Source organism: Oncorhynchus keta, chromosome 7, assembly GCF_023373465.1.
Source record: "Oncorhynchus keta strain PuntledgeMale-10-30-2019 chromosome 7, Oket_V2, whole genome shotgun sequence".
In the NCBI taxonomy this organism is placed as follows: Eukaryota; Metazoa; Chordata; class Actinopteri; order Salmoniformes; family Salmonidae; genus Oncorhynchus; species Oncorhynchus keta.
In genome coordinates this window covers 7685907-7711377 of record NC_068427.1, presented here as the reverse complement: position 1 = coordinate 7711377, position 25471 = coordinate 7685907, and the positions used below count along the sequence as shown (strand labels likewise).

At 42.0% G+C, this 25471-nt stretch overlaps 1 protein-coding gene across 2 annotated transcripts in view; it reads right to left on the bottom strand.

Moving 5' to 3' along the window:
* The window catches only part of LOC118385916 (inactive dipeptidyl peptidase 10-like), a 263791-nt gene that overhangs the window by 21144 nt on the left and 217176 nt on the right, over positions 1-25471 (bottom strand). For both annotated transcript variants that reach the window (XM_035773157.2, XM_035773158.2), the window contains exons 8-11: positions 12166-12286; positions 6893-7047; positions 3524-3621; positions 1345-1468 (exon numbers count right to left, since the gene is read on the bottom strand). In XM_035773157.2, the coding sequence (XP_035629050.1) occupies positions 1345-1468; positions 3524-3621; positions 6893-7047; positions 12166-12286 (498 nt within the window). The remainder of the gene's footprint in view (positions 1-1344; positions 1469-3523; positions 3622-6892; positions 7048-12165; positions 12287-25471) is intronic.

The window sequence follows — 25471 nt, the reverse complement described above, 5'->3', positions numbered from 1 at the left end:
TAACTTGTGTGCACGTCTGTGGGTTACGCGTTTCCCATTTCGTGGGTTTTGCTGGACAGTTTAAGTCCCCGTGTTTGGGGCGTTTGTTTTGTTTTACGCCCTGTGTTTTCGTGGGGTTGGCTTATGTTCGCCGTTTTGTGCATTAAATTAGCACTACCCTGAACTCTCTGCTTCCTGCACCTGACTTCTCACCCACTACACCCAGAACGTTACAGTCCCCCGATATGGACGATTTAGACCATATGGTGGCATTAGAATTTTAGCTCTAATTTTGGAATGCTATGGGCGATCAACTCAGTTCCAAGAACGATGAGACTCTCAACTTGGTGCAGAGAAATTGACTGAAAGCTAAATATTTATTTACATACACACACACACATATATATATATATATATATGAAAATCTGGGGCATAGCAGCCATTATATATATAATTTTTATTATAGTGGCTGCTATGCCCCAACATTACATACTACCACACATCGCTAGTATAAAAAGACTGATTATGTTTCATTCCTCCTTTTTAACACAAGCATCTAGATAGATGTAGTTTTTTGTTGTTGGTAACAAGTTGCTTGACCGAGTATAAAAACAGGTTTAGAAATGATGACATTTTTTTGACCCCCTGTTGGTGCTTTTAGTGTTAAAATGCCAACTGGGGAAATCCGGAATCTGTGCTCTTTAAATTAAAACCCATTGGAGACAAGGACAAAAGCATTGGCAGAGAAATTGAGTCTGCGCCCAGGCGGAGCCGCTTCTTGGCTGGAGCGTCTGTTTGTTTGTGGTCCAGCCGTCTGTGGGGCCTGACCCTGGGACAGTCGAACTGGACCGTGTCCAATAGACTCCCATGTTTTCCCCACAGGGGACCGCAGCTTTGCCCTTTTCCAGACATAGCTTATAATAACACTGTGCAATCATTGCCATCAAAACAAAATAGTGGGAAGAATAAGTCTTTACTTAATGAAAACAGTTTGCTGAGATGATCATTTAATAAAGGCTTCACAGTTGAAAGTAATAGAATAATTCATATGACTTATAGTGTGTGTTTATCTGATAAATGCCACAAGATAATATTTGTATTCAAAGTGGTAGATAAACAAAACAGAAAAAGTGCACCCCTCCACAAGTTTAGCAGGCATAGTAAAAAGCACACAAAAAAGCACAACAGCTGATACAACACTCGAGTCAATGGTATCTCTCCCTTTGGTAGGATAGCAGTAATAAAGTCAATGCATTGTCTGCTCTGTCCTCCCGCTGACACAATAACAGAATGACCCCCCAGGGTGAGTGTGACCTAGTCTCAACATTACCAAGCCCCCCACCCCCTACACAGCATGCCTCTCACCTTAACACAGGCCCCCGTGGTGGTCTCACATACGGTCAGGATGGACACATTCTGGGCACGGTTCATCCACCTTACCGTCGTCTTGGTTTTACTGATCCAACTGACCATGGCCACATAGTGCTCCCTACAAGAGAGAACAACCACAGTGTTTATAGTCTGAAACATGGACCATGGCCACATAGTGCTCCCTACAAGAGAGAACAACCACAGTGTTTATAGTCTGAAACATGGACCATGGCCACATAGTGCTCCCTACAAGAGAGAACAACCACAGTGGTTATTGTCTGAAACATGGACCATGACCACATAGTGCTCCCTACAAGAGAGAACAACCACAGTGGTTATTGTCTGAAACATGGACCATGGCCACATAGTGCTCCCTACAAGAGAGAACAACCACAGTGGTTATTGTCTGAAACATGGACCATGGCGACATAGTGCTCCCTACAACAGAGAACAACCACAGTGTTTATAGTCTGAAACACGGACCATTGCCACATAGTGCTCCCTACAAGAGAGAACAACCACAGTGTTTATAGTCTGAAACATGGACCATGGCGACATAGTGCTCCTTACTAGAGAGAACAACCACAGTGTTTATAGTCTGAAACATGGACCATGAACAACTAGAGAACAACAGTGGTTATTGTCTGAAACATGGACCATGACCACATAGTGCTCCCTACTAGAGAACAACCACAGTGGTTATTGTCTGAAACATGGACCATGATAGTGCTCCCTACAAGAGAGAACAACCACAGTGGTTATTGTCTGAAACATGGACCATGGCGACATACACAAGAGAGAACAACCACAGTGTGTCTCCCATACTAGTCTGAAACATGGACCATGACCACATAGTGCTCCCTACAAGAGAGAACAACCACAGTGGTTATTGTCTGAAACATGGACCATGACCACATAGTGCTCCCTACTAGAGAGAACAACCACAGTGGTTATTGTCTGAAACATGGACCATGACCACATAGTGCTCCCTACAAGAGAGAACAACCACAGTGGTTATAGTCTGAAACATGGACCATGACCACAAAGTGCTCCTTACTAGAGAGACCAACCACAGTGTTTATAGTCTGAAACATGGACCATGACCACATAGTGCTCCCTACGAGAGAGAACAACCACAGTGTTTATAGTCTGAAACATGGACCATGGCGACATAGTGCTCCCTACTAGAGAGAACAACCACAGTGGTTATAGTCTGAAACATGGACCATGACCACATAGTGCTCCTTACTAGAGAGAACAACCACAGTGGTTATTGTCTGAAACATGGACCATGGCGACATAGTGCTCCCTACAAGAGAGAACAACCACAGTGTTTATTGTCTGAAAAATGGACCATGTCTGTCTGAAACATGGACCATGACGACATGACAACCACAGTGGTTATTGTCTGAAACATGGACCATGACCACCTCCCTACTAGAGAGAACAACCACAGTGTAGTCTGAAACATGGACCATGACCACATAGCTCCCTACTAGAGAGAACAACCACAGTGTTTATAGTCTGAAACATGGACCATGACATAGTGCTCCCTACTGAAACATGGAGAGAACAACCACAGTGTTTATTGTCTGAAACATGGACCATGACCACATAGTGCTCATGGACCATGGAGTGTTCCTTACTAGTGCTTACTAGAGAGAACAACCACAGTGGTTATTATCTGAAACATGGACCATGACCACATAGTGCTGGACCATGGCGACCCTACTTACTAGAGAACAACCACAGTGTTTATAGTCTGAAACATGGACCATGTGCTAGAGAGACATAGTGCTCCTTACTAGAGAGAACAACCACAGTTGTTATTGTCTGAAACATGGACCATTGCGACATAGTGCTCCTTACTAGAGAGAACAACCACAGTTGTTATTGTCTGAAACATGGACCATTGCCACATAGTGCTCCCTACGAGAGAGAACAACCACAGTGGTTATTGTCTGAAACATGGACCATTGCCACATAGTGCTCCTTACTGGAGAGAACAACCACAGTTGTTATTGTCTGAAACATGGACCATTGCCACATAGTGCTCCCTACGAGAGAGAACGGACAGAAGTTGTTATCATCTGCAACATGTACCATGACTTAGTCCCTCCAAATAGCGAACTTTCCAATATGTGTTTTCATTATTCCAGGCAGTAAATCACACCTTAGTTTGAGGCTGTCTGGTGGTGTGAGCTCCTGTGTGTGTGTCGGCCCGTACAGATTCACCACGTATAACTTCACTGTGGGGTTGGGTTGGCCAGCCTGAAAACAGAATCAGTCCTTTAGATATTGTAGCACCATTAAACATTATGAATCACAGATTAAAAACACCACACGAAGGCAATCACCATATCGACTAAACAAACAATTGCCTAATTACATTGTAGTTATGTAGAGCAATATTATACTGTATCTGTGCTACCAACATAAAAAACAACAACTTCAAAACATTCTGAAACAATAGATGATGATAATAGTAACACATTAGAATCATTGATCACATGCCCTAACAATGGATAATAGCTATGGCTTTACACAATACAACGCATAATATCAACTCGTTTTATCTAACGGCGATACAGATGTTAATGGCTATGAAAGAAAATGAGATAACTTTAGTCATGCTGTTTATCACCTCATTTACACGCAGCCCATGTTTAAACCTGAATAAGAATCACAAAGGTTGGCCTTGAACAATGCATGAAGATATGAACCAAAGCCTGTATAAGCCCCCATAGAGAGTGAATAAGTCCTCTTATAGACACTGCTACAGCACAGTATTGTATTGACCTTTTCTAATGCTAATCCTCCCTAATAGAGTACCAATGCTTTTTCTACATTCAGTGTCATATTCACTGTTGGCACTCAACCCTAAATGCCATATGCCAAGCTCTACTGGTTCTCACCCTCGGTATGGATTCTGACGCTTCTAGTTTAACCTTGGGCCAAGAACACATGGCCGGATTGGCCTCACACTGGACCACAGTACTGTGTTACAAGAGGCTGACAAAAAGCAGGAAGAGGGATCATTTATGTATCCTCAGTTATCTAATTATCAATGTAGAAACTGAGGACACAGGGTTTCTGTCCCAAATGGTACCCTATTCCTTTCATAGTACATGACTGGTACCATAGGCCCCTGGTCAAAGTAGTGCATTATGTAGGGAAAAGGGTGTACATTGGGACGCACCCAGGACTGGGGGAACAACAGACATCTGGTGGGGAGTTTCAGTCTTAATTGCTGCAGGAAAGGGACACTGTTTGGATGGATCTTCCTGTACCTTGAAGTTAGACATGCTGTGGGTCTTATTCAATCAGGATGGTGACCATGAGTTCCCAGAGTTCGGTGGAATCGAAGTTTAGAATTATAGTGATACGGTAATGGATTTGCTGTTTTAAACTGTGAATAACTCAAAGTACATTTATACTACCGATCAAAAGTTTTAGAACACCTACTCATTCAAGGGTTTTTTATTCATTTGAACTCTTTTCAACACTGTAGAATAATAGTGAGGACATCAACACTATGAAATAACACATAAGGAATCATGTAGTAACCAAAAAAGTGTTAAAGAAATCAAAATATATTTTACATTTGAGATTCTTTCAAGTAGCCACCCTTTTCCTTGATGACAGCTTTGTACACTCTTGGAATTCTCTCAACCAGCTTAACCTGGAATGCATTTTCAACAGTCTTGAAGGAGTTCAAACATATGCTTTTTCTCAACCAGCTTCATGAAGTAGTCACCCGGAATGCATTTCAATTAACAGGTGTGCCTTCTTAGTTAATTTGTGGAATTTATTTCCTTCTTAATGCGTTGGAGCCAATCAGTTGTGTTGTGCAACATGTGTGTATGTGTGTGAGGGGGGGGGGGGTGTAATACAGAAGGTAGACCTATTTGGTAAAATAAGCAAATAGAAACGACAGTCTATCATTGATTTAAGACATGAAGGTCAGTCAATTACAGAACATTTCAATAACTTTGAAAGTTTCTTCAAGTGCAGTCCAAAAACCATCAAGCGCTAAGATGAAACTGGCTCTCATGAGGACTACCACAGGAATGGAAGACCCAGAGTTCATTAGGATAAGTTCATTAGACTGACCAGCCTCAGAAATTGCAGCTCAAATAAATTATTCACAGAGTTGAAGTAACAGACACATCTCAACATCAACATCCACTACTAAAGGACACCAATAATAAAAAGAGACTGGCTTGGGCAAAGAGACACGAGCAATGGACATTAGACAGGTGAAAATCTGTCCTTTGGTCTGGAGTACAAATGAAAGATTTTTGGTTCCAACTGTCGTGTCTTTGTGAGACGTGGTGTTGGTGTTGGTGATCTCCGCAAGGGTATTTCCCACCGCAAAACATGGAGGAGGAGGTGTCATGGTATGGGGCTGCTTTGCTGGTGACACTGTCTGTGATTTATTTAGAATTTAAGGCAAACTTAACCAGCCTGGCTACCACAGCATCCTGCAGCGATACGCCATTCCATCTGGTTTGTGCTTAGTGGGACTATCATCTGCTTTTCAACAGGACAATGACCCAACACACCTCCAGGCTGTGTAAGGGATATTTGACCAAGAAGAAGAGTGATTGAGTGCTACATCAGATGATCTGGTCTCCACAATCACCTGACCTCAACCCAATTGAGATGGTTTGGGATTAGTCGGACCACAGAGTGAAGGAAAAGCAGCTAACAAGTTCTCAACATATGTGGGAACTCCTTCAAGACTGTTGAAAAAGCATTCCAGGTGAAGCTGGTTGAGAGAATTCCAAGAGTGTGCAAAGCTGTCATCAAGGCAAAGGGTGGCTATTTGAAGTATCTCAAATATAAAATATATTTTTATTTGGTTAACACATTTTTGGTTACTACATGATTCCATGTGTTATTTCATAGTTTTGATGACTTCACTATCATTCAATTAAAACCCTTGAATGAGTAGGTGTTCTAAAACCTTGGACTGGGAGTGTATCTAATTGTGATTTCTAAAAGCTCAAGAGGAATGTTAATTTGGTTTTGATTGAATGACTAGAGATATATAACATAGACCATCTGTAAATACCCCACCCAACTACCTCATCCCCATATGGTTTTTCTTTTTTCTCCTTTGCACCCAATTATCTCTATTTGCACATTCATCTTCTGCACATCATCATCTCCATTGTTAATGCTAAATTGCAATTATTTCGCCACTATTCCTATTTATTGCCTTATTTCCCTAATCTTACTACATTTGCACACACTGTATATAGACTTTTCTATTGTGTAACTGGCTGGACATTTGTTTATCCCATGTGTAATTCTGTGTTGTTTGTGTCACACTGCTTTGCTCTATCTTGGCCAGGTCGCAGTTGTAACTGAGAACTTGTTCTCAACAAGGTGAATTTTTTTAATTTTTTAATTTTTTTTATCTTACTGTAATCTCAGAGTACTCAGAGTTTTCTTGTTAATTTGTTTCATTCCACCAATCGAAGCTAGATAGGTGGGTGACAGCAGACAATGTACTTCTACATCATCTCAGGCTTACCTTAGGGTAGGGGTATTGCTTTCCTTTGGGGTATGAAGCGCCAGTAAAGCGTGGAAGGGCCATATTGGGCACCAGAGTGTCATTGAGGACCAGGAAGGCCAACCTCTCTCCATCCGGTGACCACCAGTGTGCTATATGTGACTGGAGAATCTCCTCTGTAAAGAGACACAAGGAATATATAAGAAATATATTGCAGATCTCGAGAAAATTAAATACAGAAAGTATTCATACCCCTTGACTTGTTACAGCCTGAATTCAAAATGGATTCAATATATTTTTTTTCTCACCCATCTACACACACAATAATGACAAAGTGAAAACATGTTTTTAGAAATGTTTGCCTTTTGATTTTAGGTACAGAAATATCTAATTTACATAAGCATTTACACCCCTGAGTCAATACTTTGTAGAAGCACCTTTGGCAGCGATTACAGCTGTGAGTCTTTCTGGATAAGTCTCTAAGAGTTTTCCACTCCTGGATTGTGCAACATTTGCCCATTATTCTTTTCAAAATTCTTGTCATTATTCTTTTCAAAACTGTCAAATTGATTTTTGATCATTGCTCGACAACCATTAACCATTATCAGGTCTTGCTGTAGATGTTTAAGCAGATTTAAGTCAAAACTTTAGCTCAGCCACTCAGAAACATTCACTGTCTTCTTGGTAAGCAACTCCAGTGTAGATTTGGCCTTGCGCTTTAGGTTATTGTCCCGCTGAAAGGTGAATTAATCTCCCATTGTCTGGTGGAAAGCAGACTGAAACAGGTTATCCTCTAGGATTTTGCCTCTGCTTAGGTCTATTATGTTTCTTCTTCATCCTGAAAAACTCCCCACTCCCCAGCGATTATCAGCATACCCATAGCACCACTATGTTTGAAAATATGAAGAGTGGTACTAATGTGTTGTATTTGCCCCAAACATAATACTTTCTATTCAGGACAAAAACTTAACTTAATTAATATTGCAGTGTTACTTAAGTGCCTTGTTGCAAACAAGATGCATGCTTTGGAATATTTGTATTCTGTACAGGCTTCCTTCTTTTCATTCGGTCAATTATCAAATCAAATGTTATTTTCCACATGCACTGAATACAACAGGTGAAATGCTTACTACAAGCCCTTCACCAACAATGCAGTTCAAGAAATAAGAGTCAAGAAAATATTTACTAAATAAACTAATGTTAATTATAAAATAAAAAGTAACACAATAAAATAACAGGGCTATATACTATGTACTGGTGGTACCAAGTCAATGTGTGGGAGTACAGGTTAGTCGAGGTAATTTGTACATGAAGGTAGGGGTAAAGTGACTATGCATAGATAATACACAGCGAGTAGCAGCAGTGTAGAAACAAAGGGGGGTCAATGTAAATAGTCCAGGTGGGCATATGATTAATTGTTCAGCAGTTTTATGGCTTGAGGGTAGAAGCTGTTAAGGCGCCTTTTGGACCTAGATTTGGCGCTCCGGTATCGCCTGGTAGCAGAGAGAACAGTCTATGACTTGGGTGACCGGAGACTATGACAATTTTTTGGGCCTTCCTCTGACACCGCCGAGTATATAGGTCCTGGATGGCAGGAAGCTTGGCCCCAGTGATGTACTGGGCCATACGCGCATCCCTCTGTAGCGCCACTACACTGCCAGGGTCTCTGACCTCCTCCCTATAGTCTGTCCCATCGTTGTCAGTGATCAGGCCTACCAGTGTTGTGTCATCAGCAAAGTTAATATGATGGTGTTGGAGTCGTGCTTGGCCACGCAGTCGTGGGTAAACGGTTAGGACAGGAAGGGACTAAGGACGGACCCCTGAGGGGCCCCTGTGATGAGGATCAGCATGGCAGATGTGTTGTTGCCTACCCTCACCACCTGGGGGTGGCCCATCAGGAAGTCCAGAATCCAGTTGAAGAGGGAGGTGTTTAGTTTAGCTTAGTGATGAGCCTTGTAGGCACTATGGTGTTGGACGCTGAGCTGTAGTCAATGAACAGCATTCTCACATAGTAGTAGGTGTTCCTTTTGTCTAGGTGGGAAAGGGCAGTGTGGAGAGATTTAGAATGCGTCATCTGTGGATCTGTTGGGGCCATTTGCGAATTCGATTGGATCTAGGGTTTCCGGGATGATGGTGTTGATGTGAGCCATGACAAGCCTTTCAAAGCACTTCATGGCTACCGATGTGTGAGCTACAGGGCGGTAGTCAATTAGGCAGGTTAACTTCAACGTCAAAGTTGAGGGGTGTGAATACTTTCATAAAGCACTGTATTCTCCAACAAAATGGCCATGTAGTATTTAGGGCTCGATTCAATCCGTATCACTGAAGTATTGCGTAAGATCCACGTTCTAGAGTCATTTAAAGGCAACGTTCCCTCATCCGCGGAGACTTCATTCACGGTTAACGCTGCATATGGAAGTTTAGTGTGAAACACCTTGAGATAATAGTTGATATAATCATCTTTCCTGAAGTTTCCATCTGTACTGTTCCATGTGAGAAGGCCATATGTCGATTGTGTGCTAAAAAAAAATAGAGAGCACTAAAGTATTGCGACAACTCAAGCATGATGTTCGAGTGCAGTTAACAGTCTGTGGCAACATAATGTCAAACATTTGAGATGTTAATTAGGTCTGATTGGGAGTCATTGAGAGAGAGAGAGAGAGAGAGAGAGAGAGAGAGAGAGAGAGAGAGAGAGAGAGAGAGAGAGAGAGAGAGAGAGAGAGAGAGAGAGAGAGAGAGAGAGAGGTGTGGCATATGAAGAAACTGGATAAACAGCATGCTCTTTACACAGGGGCATCTTGTGCTGGGGAATACAAAAATATAAAAAAATTGTCACGTAACAAAATGCAACAGATGACTCAAGTTGAGTGAGGGTGCAATTTGCATGCTGTCTGCAGTATTGTCCACCAGAGCTGTTGCCCGGTAATTGAATGATAATTTCTCTACCATAAACCGCATCCAATGTAATTTTAGAGAATTTGGCAGTACGTCCAACCGGCCTCAAAACCGCATATCACATGTATCCATGCCAGCCCAGGACCTCCACATCCGGCTTCTTTATCTGTGGGATTGTCTGAGACCAGACACCTGAACAGCTGATGAAACTGTGGGTTTGCACAACTAAAGAATTTCTGCACAACCTGTCAGAAACCGTCTCAGGGAAGCTCATCTGCATGCTCGTCATCCTCGCAAGGGTCTTGACCTTTATGCAGTTTGGCGTCGTAACCGACTTCAGTGGGAAAATGCTCACCTTCAATGGTTACTGGCATGCTGGAGAAGTGTGCTTTTCAAGGATGAATCCTGTTCACAACTGTACTGGGCCGATGGCGTTGTGTGGGCGAGTGCTTTGCTTGTGTCAATGTTGCGAACAGAGTGCCCCAGAGTGGTGAAATAACAAAAAGGTCAAAAAAAGATTAAGAGAAATAATAAAGTAATGGTAAACTGTACTGTAAATTAATAATCTCATGTTTTGGCTTTCCTTTTGGTGTTTTATACATTGCTGAGTGTACACGCTTAGTTAATATGGCCCTGAATGTCCATATCAAGGCAAAAATGCCCACACAGTAAATCATTACAATGATAATTCTTCACAAAGGTACAGATGATGGAAAAATTAACAAAAATTATACACAATTGCACAGTTAAAGTAACTGCTTGCTGAAACACTTTCTTAATCTGTGTAAAGTTTCATTTCTCCTGAGTAACGTAATGGGGCTGTCTTTCTCCTAAACTTAATTAGCTCTTCCCTTTTCAAATCTGCTATTTCATCACATTTATATTTAATCATTGTTTTGCATAAACTGGCATTCGGTACTAATTTAGTATTTCATTCATCCACCTACTATGTAGCTGAAGGGAAATGGAAATTTTGTTGAAAAAAAATGCGGTTTGACTCCCCGACTGTGTTTGACTAATTTGATATCACCAGGAAAACATGAGGCATGTTAGAATTGTTGAAAATCACTGAACTGTGTTATTCAGTCACAAATATCTTGAGTTAAACTGAACAAAAATATAAACGCAACATGTAAAGTGTTGGTCCCATTGTTGCATGAGCTGAAATAAAAGATCCAAGAAATGTTCCATGTGCACAGTGGTTGAAAAAGTACCCAATTGTAATACTTGAGTAAAAGTATAATAATAGAGAGTTACTCCAGTAAAAGTAAAAGTCACCCAGTAAAATGCTGCTTGTAGTAAATCTAAAAGTATTTGCTTCTAAATATTCTTAAGTATCAAATGTTAATGTAATTGCTAAAATATACTTAAGTATCAAAAGTAAAAGTAGAAATAATTTTAAATTCAATTCTATTAAGCAGAGCAGACAGCACCATTTTCTTGTTTTTTAAATGTATGGATGACCAGGGGCACACTCCAACACCCAGACATCATTTACAATAGATGCATTTGTGTTGTCTTGATAAGTGCGTGAATTGGTCAATTTTTCTGTCCTGCTAAGCATTCAACATCTAACGATTACTTTTGGGAGTCAGGTAAAATGTATGGAGTAAAAAACAACATTATTTTCTTTAGGAATGTAGTGAAGTAAAAGTAATTAAAAATATGAATAGTAAAGCAAAGTACAGATACCCCCCAAAACTATTTAAATAGTACTTTAAAGTATTTGTACTTAAGTACTTTACACCACTGCATATGCACAACAAGCTTATTTATATCATAAATTTGTTTACATCCCTGTTAGCAAGCATTTTTCCTTTGCCAAGATAATCCATCCACCTGACAGGTGTGGCATATCAAGAATCTGATAAAACAGTATGATCATTGCACAAGTGCACCTTGTGCTGGAGACAATATAAGGTCACTCTAAAATGCACAGTTTTCCCCACAACAATATGCCACAGATGTCTCAAGTTTTGAGGGAACATGTAATTGGTATGCTGACCGCAGGAATTTCCACCACAGATGTTGCCAGAAAATGTAATGTTAACTACTCTACCATAAGCCGCCTCCAACGTCGTTTTTGAGAATTTTGCAGTACATCACAACCGCAGAGGATAGTGAAAACATTGATATATTTTGGGGTTAAGTGGGTTAAAATCTTCATAGAAGTCACAGTGGGTACAGAGGGACATGCCAAAATGCTGAATGTTGGCCCTTTAGAAAATATTTTTATTCATATAAAAAAGCTGATAACATTTTCTGTGTGGTCTATATTAAAGGGCACTTCATTCAATATAACAGGTATTTAAGATTAAATATTGCTGCACAATGTTTACTTCAAATATCAAAGGGGCGCAAAATGTATTCTATGTATTCTATTCTAACGACCCACCTACCCTCGTACAGCCAGTCAGCGATCCCATTGAAAATGACCCCTTCCTTTCCAGACGATGTCAGTCTGAGGGAGTTGCTCTTCACATCTGATTGGTAGTAAATATTGTTCTCAAATATGTAGATCTGTGGGCACAAGGACACACAATGAGAACAGGAAAGTCATTACTGACCTATCACATTTAACATTTGACCTTGGTATGACCTCTACAGGCCTACACTGTGAAACTCAATGAAACATCAGTGTTTGACAAAAATTATGTTTTGAACCCAGAGAGAATAAACTTCTATGGTAATGTACAGTATATTCTCACACAAATACAAGGCCTACGGTAAAATCCGTTTCAACACACTCAATTTAGCAGACATATTCAAATTCATGAAAGGGGGAAATAATAACACATTTTCCATTCAGGTCTTATTCCCTGATTGGATACGGTTGAAGTGGCCTGGATTCACCCTTGTCCAGAGAAACATCAGAAACCTAATGTCCGATTCCATCAACCTAAAGGACCTGTGTTACATAGAGCAGTGTTGAAATTAGCACCCAATTCCTCAGCCTCAGATGACTACTTTTCCCAGAACCATTCAACGTTTCTCAGCCAGCCAGCTGTCTGCATCAGCTAGACTTACATAAAGCACTGTTATGTAGTCACTTGGTCCTGGAGCTGAGCTGACCCCATCTCAAGCTCTGCAGGCCCCGCTGTTATATCAAAGACATTAAGCAAAGGCAACTTGCCTAAATCGCTTCAGTAGTGTGTGTGTGGTATAGGATTCAGCGAAAAGAGCTGCTTTTAACAGCAATGACTTGTACAGTTTGAACAGTTTCCACATCAATGTACCATCTGCTTCACTAAAAGCTGAGACTAGTTGTCCTTAAACCACAGGAGAGGAGAGGAGTGCGTTTGAAACTACGAGGCGTCTGTTAGGAAATTTGGTTATGACAGGTTTGGTTACAAGGAACCGCAATCGTAACATTTCTATATGGATTACTTTTTGTTTTGGGCTTGAGTTTGTGTTCACAGATCAGCCCAGCAGCAAAATCCTTCACTTCAAGGATGCTGTTGTTGACCCACACAAACCTACTGTGTCAGTTCTGTACACGAACTGAGTGTCAGTATCATTTTTTGGGCCACCATTGTGATGTTGAGTAAGCAAATATACTTTTGATTTCACCTCATTTTAACATTCTGTCACCAAGATCACATGCTCAACTTCATAAAAACATGTTTTCCCATCTCAAGAGGTAAAAAAAAGAACTACCTCTCTTCAGCTTAATTGAATAATGAAAACATTATAGAGCTCGAGATAATTATTATTATTCAATTGTTTTTACTATAGGTTGTACATTGTATGGCTAGCTCCTGCTCAGCCCAGTCCAAGCTCTTCACTGCCCTGGCAACCCAATGGTGGAACCAGCATCCCCCTGAAGTGAGGACAGCAGAGTCCCTGCCCATCTTCCGAAAACATCTGAAACCCTCCCTAAAGAGTATCTTAAATAATCCCACAGCACCACCAAAAAAAAACAATTTTGTAAACTAACACACTTTACTCACACTTTACTTTCCCCCCCCCTTACTTGCTCTGACCTCGCTGACAGCTACTTTATTGCGGAAAAATGTACTTACTATGACTGTGATATTAAGCTGAATGCACTAACTGTAAGTCACTCTGGATAAGAGCATCTGACTAAAATGTAAATGTAAATGTTGTGCTTCCAATGAGTGGTATTATATGGCTATACAGTGTACGGCTAGCATCATGTTCATCATATATGCATAGTCACTTTAACCATAGTTACATGCACTTACTACCTCAATCAGCCTGACTAGTGTCTGTATAAAGCCTTGCTACTGTTATTTTCAACAGTTTTTTTACTCTTGTTTTATTTCTTTACTTACCTATTGTTCACCTAATACCTTCTGTGTGCTATTGGTTAGAGCCTGTAAGTAAGCATTTCACTGTTGTATTTGGGGCACTTGACAAATAACATTTGATTTGATTTTGACATGGATAGAGCAGGTGTTCCTAATACTTTGAACACTCAGTGTACATTTTACAAACATTTACAGTATATATATATACACATTTTCAATATATGTTGGAATGTATTTAAAATGTATTAAATAAATGTTTTTCAAATACATTATTTTGCCATTGTATTTTTTTCCAGTATGGGCATCGAAGATATGTGTACCAGCAGTATCATCTATTCATAAGATACACTTATGGCTAATGATGCAGCGTATGCCACTCGAGAGTCCCGCATGCCTGCACATCTGTCTGCCTCTCACCCCTCATCACCAGTAATGGCCCTCTAATGGAGGTGAGTTTGATTTATGCCCAAATCAACCACACAGAATGTTCCAAATGTAGACATGAAGCCACTAATATACTTAAGCCTGTTTGATGTTGACAAAAGGCTGTATGTCGGAATCAATCATCTAATTTGGCTGATTTCCATTTGAAAATGAACTGGAGTTTCTCTTTCAAATACTCGTTTCAGAATCTCACATATGGGGACATTCCCTTCAAGGCTGGACCACAGGGAAGATCCAATTACACATCTGTCATATACAGACAGGAAGCATGGCGAATAATGGGGAACCCCACCCCTTATAAGGTGCTACGATCCCGCCCTCTAGTCATTTTTGTTTTCTACCTTACGGAAATCACAAACTCTCTCTACAGTGAACATCTTATGGTCCAAGCTCCAACATGCAGGGCTAAGTGAAATAAAATAATGAAAATGGTCATAAAAAAATACATCAATATAAATAAAATAGCACTATATACAACAGCTGTAGCAGTGATTAATAAATAAAAGGACTTCTGCCTTGCTAGCACACATAACCACCCTACTTAAGTGTTTTACCAGTCGGCACCACTCGAATAGCCAGCTATTTGCTGGTGCAAGTGGGGACACATCAGGCTCAGGAGTAAGTTATTCACATCACCATATGCTACATTCAATCCTCAAACTTACTTAACAGCGACCCCAGCGTTGAGCTTAATGCAACTGTAGATGAAACATGTCAATATGAATAAATTATGAGGTCAAATTGTCCTGGGGCATCCCTTTTCCAGCCGACTGGACACTAAGGGCTTTTCTAGCCTGGACAAGCAGCGCATGGAGGAGTCTGGGTTTTACAGCCCTGGCTATGGAGCCTACTGTCAGAATTAGGGCAGACCTGGAGGTAAGCAGTCCTAGCCCCCTAGCTAATGAGAGGGGCAGCACACAGCACTGGTGGCTTCCTGCCCTAACTTCTCTCGAGTTTAGCATATCCATCTCTCCCCAACTTGTGGTACTAGAGCGACACTCCTTAGTTTTCCTAACCTATCCCCTGTGCAGCAGCTCATCGTTCCAACCCGCTGACAGCAGTAGGTGTGGAAGTTGCACTTCTCCCCCGAGTGCCCTCCCTATCAAGGCTCTCCTCCGACACCTTTAGGTTCCAGACGGGACCAGAAGACAACATGATTCAGACAGGAGCAGGATGATAGAACATCAGTTGCCCTCAAGCACCATTCCCGGTCAGTGCTCTCAGCATCTTTCCTCCTTATATTTTTCCATGTTGCATCCAGGCGCCTTGCCAAAAGAGGCGACTCTTTGGCACGCCGCCAGCGGGCACGGTTGCCTCTGGGAATGAGAGTCTCAGCGCCTGAAAGGCACCCCACCAAGTTGGTGGAGATCTGTCACGCATGGTGGGTATAGTCGCTTGGGGACAACAGTCTTCAGCCAGCTACCTGCAACGCAATCTCTGCAACTTCGGTTTTAGTGGCCTACGGCGACTCAGCTATTGAGCTAGGGACCATTCAGTACGTTGGAAATGCTACTTCCTCTCTTCCCAAAGGAAGTGCCATTGCACCTCACTGTCCCGTTCTGTTGTACCCTGCATTTGGTTCACAGGAGAGGGGCCAAAGCTGACCAGATATAGCTGTCCTGCTCTAAGAATAGGAAGTCACGAGACCACTTGTGCCGCTTTTATTCTTCTGGGTTGCACTGTTGGCTGGAAGATTGCTTTCTTCCCCCAGAATGTTAGATGTAGCAGGCACCCTCCCTTCTGTTTTCAGTAGATATAGCTGTTCATGAGCGTTGTCTCCTATCTCTCACAACCAGCCATTGACACATAACTGGAGATACTCCATCCCCATTCATACACACTGTCTCTCTGATTTGGCCAGTGTAGGAGGGAATTCTTTGACTACAGCCCGACCACTCGGTCTTTAGACAATCCGATGGTCCAGGGGCCCCCTTCCAAACATGCACTGCTACAGTTAAGTGTGTTCAAGAGATTCTGAAACAAATCTTTCTGAAACAAATCATTATGTTCTGTTCTAATAGATAACTTCTTGCTATACCGGTTGGCAGTTGTCACGCCCTGACCATAGTTTGCTTTGTATGTTTGTATGCTTTGTTTGGTCAGGGTGTGATCTGAGTGGGCATTCTATGTTGGATGTCTAGTTTGTCCGTTTCTGTGTTTGGCCTGATATGGTTCTCAATCAGAGGCAGGTGTTAGTCGTTGTCTCTGATTGGGAACCATATTTAGGTAGCCTGTTTTGTCATTGTGGGTGATTGTCTATGTGTAGTGTTTGTGTCAACATGATTGTGCGTTAGCGTCACGGTGTTGTTTTGTAGTGTTCAGTTGTTCCCATTAAAATTAACACTTACCAAGCCGCATCTTGGTCCTCCTCTCTATCGCCAGATGACATCCGTGACAGCAGTCCCCTCAATTTCTCTAGGGAACGGGTGCGTTACTCACGCTTAACCTCCAAGACTATGGTCCCATCTCGGGCCCTGTCGGTCTTGTTGAGATTTATTTTAGCAGCTGTTCAGCCAAAGTTAGGCATCCACTTTTCCCCCCTGTGACAAAGTATGTAGCAATGTAGCAACATTTGAAATGTTGTTTATTTGTATTTATTTTTGGTCATTTGTACCCCAATTTCGTGAAGTCCAATTGGTAGTTACAGTCTTGTCCCATCGCTGCAACTCTCATACAGTCTTGGGAGAGGCAAAGGTCGAAAGCCATGGCTCCTCCGAAACACGACCCCGCCAAGCCGCACTGCTTCTTGACACACTGATCGCTTAACCTGGAAGCCAGCTGCTCCAATGTGTAGAAGGAAACACCATACAACTGGCGATCGACGTTAGCGTGCATACACCCGGCCGCCACAAGGAGTTGCTTGAGCGCGATGGAACAGACATCCCTGCCGGCCAAACCCTCCCCTAAACCACACGACTCTGGGCCAATTGTGTGCCACCTCATGGGTCTCCCGGATGCGGCGTCTGTGACAGACCAGGATCAAACCCAAATCTGTAGTGACGCCTCTAGCACTTCGATGAAGTGCCTTAACGTGCTGCCCCACTCGGGAGGCCCAAATTATTATTATTTTTTTTACATTGGATAAACGTAGACACTCCGAGCGAGAAAATAGTATATCACACACTACAGTTGAGGAACAATGGGAAAGTAATTCTATATTGAAAGTTGATAAACATAAACTCACTTTTGAGAAAATGCTCTTCTTTGCCTACACCCATTCAGCATCGTTCACACCCTTTTACGCTTTAGCCACCCAGCTCTTTAATGATTCACATGTGAGGCCATGTACTAAACAACCAAAGAATTTCAAGACTAAAGGCTGGTTTATATTACAGGTGTGTTCGTAAATTCAATCTGGAATGTCAGAGTGCTCAGAGTACGCTCTGGGCATTCGTAAACTCAAAGCGTTGTCAGATTGTCTGTTCGTAAATCCGAGGATTAGGGTTGATCTGAGCGTTCTGACCTAACAACAACAGCAGTCAAGCACCCTAAGCTAACTGGCGAATGTTGGCTAGCTTGCTAGCTACTTCCAGACACAAATGAGATAACAGCTCACTCTGACCATTTTACTTGCCCTAGCAGAGCTGGTTAGGCTGTTTTGATGTTATCCAGAGGGTTGGTGACTGCAACTGTGCTGCTAGCAACAATTTAATTGCGCTTTTTTTGCCAACGTTTTACTGACACTGGCCATATTCAACAGGTGTTGAGCGTTCACAAATTCATCAGTTATTCTGCGCTCTGGCACACTCAGACGAGTGCGCTGAAATCGTAGTAGCTATGTCTATTGACAGATGTCGCAGTGTCATCATGAACATTCTATTGAAATGGTTACTTGCATAGTGGAGTCTTCGTTTAGACAGGTAACGTTAGCTAGCTAGCTAAACAATGAACCATTATCCCAACACATAACGTTTCTACTCCGCATGAATCTGCAGGTAACTAACAAACCAAGTTCAATGTTAGCTAGCTAACTAACATTAGGCTATAACTAGCAATGCAAATGGCTCTGTGATATGAATAATATCACAACACAGATCATACACGTAACATTAGCTAGCGAGCCAGCTAGCTAACATTAGCCATAGTACACTTTAACTTGAAATGAAAACAATTTTCTGACTAAATTAGAATTGTGTAATATCTGAAAATGCAGCTAGCTAGACTATTATTATTATTATTATTATTATTATATTATATTATTATTATATTATATTACTATCTTACCCATATACATGGATGGACTACCTGTCCTGATGATTCCTTGCTGTCCCCAGTCCACCTGGTCATGCTGCTGCTCCAGTTAACTGCCTGCGGCTATGGAACCCTGACCTGTTCACCGGATGTGTTACCTGTCCCAGACCTGCTGTTTTCAACTCTCTAGAGACAGCAGAAGTGGTAGTGATACTCTGAATGATCAGCTATGAAAAGCCAACTGACATTTACTCCAGAGGTGTTGACCTTTTTCACCCTCGACAACCACTGTCATTATTATTATTTGACCCTGCTGGTCATCTATGAACATTTGAACATCTTGTTCTGTTATAATCTCCACCCGGCACAGCTAGAAGAGGACGGGCCACTCCGCATAGATTCCTCTCCAGGTTTCTTCCTAGGTTCTGGCCTTTTTAGGGAGTTTGTCCTAGCCACCGTGCTTCTACACCTGCATTGCTTGCTGTTTGGGGTTTTAGGCTGGGTTTCTGTAAAGCACTTTGTGACATCAGCTGATGTAAAAAGGGCTTTAAAAATACATTTGATTGATTGGACGCTTCTCCCTCTCTGTCACGGATGCCATGTCTGCCTTAGTTTGAAGATGTAATCCGGAAACAGGTGTTTTATACCACAACCTTCTTTTGTGTGTTCTCTTTTCAACTCTGTCTGCATATTTGCAATCAAACGGCAGAATTTTCTCGATCTCCTTAGCTATCATACTCTAATTCCACCATGCATTCTACTGATTTCAAAACTCGGACCTCCAGAAAGTGGAGAGCTACAGCTTTGCAACTCTACTACGAGATGTCTTTCAAAAAATCTGTGTTAGGGTCTCCACTTCAGCTCTGTATGGGTTCTGACTGACAGTTGTTCTGAAGTTGAGCACCACGCATGACAAGAAGTATCACCCATCCCTCTAATTGGGCAATTTTTGCAATTGTTTTTGTTGTCTGAGTGAGGGAAATGCTGTAAATTAGGACTCGATTATCTGTTTGTTGATTTTTCTTACTTAATTTTTTACAAATCAGCTTTGTTGCAGAGGGGCTCATAAGTAAGCATTCCACGGTAATGACTACACCATTCAGCGCATGTGACAAATAAAATAGGATTTGTTTAGATTTTTAAAAGATGAGATGTTGAGGACTATAATAAATACTACTTTGATATTATGATCACGACGTTTCAATGTAGAGTTAGTTACAAGATGACATGGCATCATACCCTGGGCTGTCCTGAACAGAATGAGCCAGTTTGTTATATTGTGAAGAGAATTTGCCGCAGACCACGCATCTGACTCCAATCTATATTAACCAAAATTATGATCTGTTCTCTGAATTGCATTGTGAAAGTCTAATACGGTAAGATCATATTTTATAATTTAGCCAGTCATGTTGGTAATAGAACAAGCTTTCAAATGATGTCTACCTGAACCAGATTGTGATTTATAATGGACCGTTTTGGATTGCGTAAACAACATTAATTGTGTAAAGGCGGGCATGCAGGGCTGTGTTCCACACAAAACAACAAAAAATGTGCTTGCACTAGTTCCTCAATGGCACAGCTAAGAGAGCTAAAAAAAAGCATATTGCATATAAAGCACTCTTGTTTGAGTCATTGAAATTGCTTAGGAACTGTGCACACTTTGGAGAGGTGTATGGCCACTTGGAATCACCAGTTAGACCTGCGGCGTGCCGAGGTTATGCATTTCCATATTTCTTCTGTAAGAAACATTTCAATTTAGCCCTTTCCATATAGACCAATTCCCATCTGTTTAAGGGCTTAAGTTTGGATCCATTTTTGAGTTTTCCCATCTGTTTGGACAGAGTTGGGCAAGACAGAAAAGCTACCACCTGCTCTATGCATATGTCCCTTAGTTTGGGGCCCAAGGCATGAGTCTTTCCCAATATGTGAGATACCGAAACAAGTATTTGAAAGAGAACTTACGGTTACTTGAGTAACCCCGTTACTCTGATATTATGAATGAGGTACTGTATCTCACCGCCTTTCCCTTCTCGCTATGTGTAAGGAAGAAAACATATGCTTCATAATCAGTACAGGGTGGGATTGCGGTGCCTTATAAGAAGTGGGGTTCCCCACTATCCACCATGCCTCCTGTCTGTCTACAAAATATGTTGTGTGATTGGAGCTTCCTCGTGTTCCCGTCTCGAAGGGTGTGTCCCCCATATTTTTTGTAAAAAAAAAAAAAATGTACCTTTATTTTACTCGGCAAGTCAGTTAAGAACAAATTCTTATTTTCAATGACGGCCTAGGAACAGTGGGTTAACTGCCTGTGACACCTCACTCAGAGAACCGGGGTTACACAAGTAAGACAATGCAAGGGTCATTTAGCATTCCAAATCAACCTGCTTATGCTGTTTCCAACGTTTCAGAAAAACTGGTCTCCCGTTTTAGTTCAGGTGCATTTTGGATGCCACTTGCCCCTGGATTAGACTAATAGGGTTCTGGGGTCTTGGTTCGAAAAACTGCTTTATTGTATCACATTTTTGGGGGATACCATAATGATCCTGCCATTAGTTTCCCCATGATATCGGACAAATACATGAACCTTCTTGGCACTTTATGGGCGGCAGGTGGCCTAGTGGTTAGAGCGTTCGTTGGGCCAGTAACCGAATGGTTCCTGGATTGAATCCTCAAGCTAACAAGGTAAAAATATGTCATTCTGCCTCAGAACAAAGTAGTAAACCCACTGTTCCCTGGTAGGCTGTCATTGTATTTCTGACTTTGTTCTTAACTGACTTGCCTAGTTAAATAAAGCTTCAATAAAAACATTTAGATACAGCAGTGTGCCCACTATCCAAATGGATAGTACTAGGTTTGAATCAAACATGACCCAATTTCATAGTATTTGGTGTCAGAAGTGAGATCCTACACGTGAGACCATCAGAACTGTGTCTGAGCAGCCTTATGTAAAAGCTTAAAAGAAGCCTTCCAGAGGTGATGGGGCAATGTGGTTAATCCTGCTCCGGAGCTTCACTACAAAGTACTACAAAATGTGCAGATGTTACATAAATAGTCAGGCTTGGAGGAAATGGAAATGGTCTACATTTAAATGGCATACTGAATGTCAAATTAGTATAGGTTATTTCAGGTGTACTTGGCATTTCACTACTGATTGTTATCGTTTATCAAATATCATCTTTCCAATAATCTGACTGAAAGCTGTCAACATGTTTGAATGTCCACTAGAAGTGAATTGCCAAAAAGGGCCAGACATTCACCTTTACAACAGAAAAATACTTAAAAACCAGCACCTCATAATTTTGTGACTTAAAAGGGCCAAAGGAATTCTTTGATGCAAATGTTTTAAAGGCCAGGTAACTTGGTTGACCTTCTAACCCAAGGCAAGAGGTTGAGTGGCTATTATCTATACATTCTGGCCTCACATGTAATTCACTCAAACATACATTTCCATGTCAGAAAGAGAAATATCAAATCAAATTGTATTGGCCACATACACATGGTAAGCAGATGTTAATGTGAGTGTAGCAAAATTTAAGTGGCATTAATTAAAGTGGCATTGTTTAAAGTGACTAGTGATCCATTTATTAAAGTGTCCAGTGATGGGGTCTCCATGTAGGCAGCAGCCTCTCTAGTTAGAGATTGCTGTTTAGCAGTCTGATGGCCTTGAGATAGAAGCTTTTTTTCAATCTCTTTTCAAAGTCCCACTGTTGCTCCTTCTTCACCACACTGTCTGTGTGGGTGGACCATTTCAGTTTGTCTGTGATGTGCACGCCCAGGAACATAAAACTTTCCACCTTGTCCGCTGCTGTCCCTTCGGTGTCGATAGGGGGGGGGGTGCTCCCTCTGCTCTTTTCTGAAGTCCACGATCATCTCCTTTGTTTTGTTGTTGTTGAGTGAGAGGTTGTTTTTCTGACACCACCTCCTCCCTGTAGGCTGTCTCGTCGTTGTTGGTGATCAAGCCCACTACCGTTGTGTCGTCTGCAAACTTGATGATTGAGTTGGAGGCGTGCATGGCCACGCAGTCGTGGGTGAACAGGGAGTATAGGAGAGGGCTGAGCACACACCCTTGTGGGGCCCCAGCATTGAGGGTCAGCGAAGTGGAGATGTTGGTTCGATGCCCGTCAGAAAGTCCATGACCCAGTTGCACAGGGCGGGGTTGAGACCCAGGGCCTCTAGCTTGATGATGAGCTTGGAGGGTACTATGATGTTGAATGCTGAGCTGCTGTCAATGAACAGTATTCTTACATAAGTATTATTTTTGTCCAGATGGGGTAGAGCAGTGGGTGGTGGGACGGCGTTTGCATCATCTGTGGACTTGTTGGGGCGGTATGCAAGCTGAAGTGGGTCTAGGGTGGCCGTTAAGGTGGCGGTGATGTGATCCTTGACGAGCCTCTCAAAGCACTTCATGATGACGGAAGTGAGTGCTACGAGGCGGTAGTCGTTTAGATCAGTTATCTTTGCCTTCTTGGGTACAGGAATAATGGTAGCCATCTTGAAGCATGTGGGGACAACTGACTGGGATAGGGAGCGATTGAATATGTCTGTAAACACACCAGCCAGCTGGTCTGAGCATGCTCTAAGGACGCGGCTAGTGATGCCATCTGGGCCAGCAGCCTTGTGAGGGTTAACACGTTTAAATGTTTTACTCAGGAGGGGGGGTGCAGTCTTTGATTGATCAGTCCAGTGATGAATGGTTCTCGTCACTGGTTAATCCTGTTTGAGTTTCTGCCTATAAGACGGTAAGAGCAAGAGGGCGTTGTGATTGGATTTGCCAAAGGGAGGGCGGGGGAGGGCTTTGTATGCATCACGGAAGTAAGAGTAACAGTGGTCGGGAGTATTAGCCATGCGTGTCATGCAATCAATATACTGATAGAATTTAGGTAGCCTTGTTCTCAGATTTGCTTTGGTAAAATCCCCAGCTACAATAAATGCAGCCTCCGCAGTCTGGAACCTCCTGAGACGGTCTGCAGTCCAGAGTCTCCAGCGACGGTCGGCAGTCCAGAGTCTCCTGCGAGGGTTCCCAGTCCCGAGCCTCCTGTGCTTTGTGGGATCTTGACTCTGTATAGTTGCCTGTGAGCACTATAGCAGCTTCACGTTTCATTTTGCATTTATTGTTTTCTTTGAGTTTCACTTCAAAATAAAGAGGATGGAACCATACCACGCTGCATCTTAGTCCACTCATTGTAACGATCGTGACAAGTTCACAGTTTACATAGACTCCAGTGAAGTTCCGTGAGGGCCATCTTGGTGTTCGCTTGAGGGGAAATGTACAGAGCTGTGACTATAACTGACAATAATTCTCTCGGTAGGTAAAATGGCCGGCATTTGATTGCAAGGAATTCTAGGCCGAGTAGGCAGAAGGACTTGAGTTCCTGTATGTTGTTATGATTACACCATCATGAAGCACACACCCCCGATCTTCCTATTCCCAGAGAGGTGTTCATCTCTGTCTGCGCGATGCATGGAGAAGCCCGGTGACTGAACCGATTCCGACAACATATCCCGAGTGAGCCATGTTTCCGTGAAACAGAGAATGTTACAATCTCTGATGTCTCTCTAGAAGGCAACCCTCACTTGAATTTCGTCTACCTTGTTGTCAAGAGACTGGACATTGGCAAGTAGTATACTCAGGAGCGGTAAGCGATGTGCACGTCTACGGAGCCTGACCAGGAGGCCGCTCCCTCTGCCCCTTCTATGGTGCCGTTGTTTTGGGTCGGCTACTGGGATTAGATCCATTTTCCTGGGAGGTGGTCCGAACAGAGTATCCGCTTCAGGAAAGTCGTATTCCTGGTCGTAATGTTGGTAAGTTGCCGTTGCTCTTATATCCAATAGTTCTTCCCTGCTGTATGTAATAAGACAATATTTCCTGCGGTAACAATGTAAGAAATAATACATTAAAAAACGAAATACTGCATAGTTTCCTAAAAACTCGAAGCGAGGCGACCATCTCTGTCGGCGCCATTTGTATATGACAGCAAGGCAATAGCATACAACAGGGGAGCTGCCAGAGTGTATCAAAACATAGATTCTTCTTATCTCTTTGTCTGAGATAATGTGAATATAACATAGTCCATTGTTGCGTCTTTAATGAGAAGCATGATTCGCTTTCAACAGCAACATAATCAAAACACATTCTAATTAAAAGTTCAGAATGCACTCCATGCGGGGATTAAATAGGAGAACAATTAAGTTAAACAAAGCAATTACAAGAGGAAAGAAAATCATCCCGAAGGCCAAACCAATAAAGAACATCATTTTGAAAATACAGAATAAAGAGATTTATTTGAAAACTGTTGATCCTTGGCATACCAACCGCTCCTAATCCTTTGCACATACAGTATCAGTCAAACGTTTTGACACACCTACTCATTCAATGGCTTTTCTGTATTTAAACAATTTTCCACATTCTAGCATAATAGTGAAGACATCAAAACTACAAAATAACACATATGGAATCATGTAATTAACAAAAAAGTGTGAAACAAATCAAAATTGACTTTCGATTTTAGATTCTTCAAAGGAGCCATCCTTTGCCTTGATGACAGCTTTGCACACTCTTTGCATTCTCTCAACCAGCTTCATGAGGTAGTCACATGGTACTGTATATTTAAGGCCACAGCCAACACTTGTTAAAGCAACTTCTTATAAGTGTATACAAGCTGTACCCAAAAAGTAGCTGACATAAGCCTAAGTAATGACTATAGTGAGTTACCTTCAACATTGGGGTGGGTAAATGCAGAATATTGCAAATTTGGAGGGGAGCCCTGACCAGGATACAAACCTGTGTCCAGCGACTATC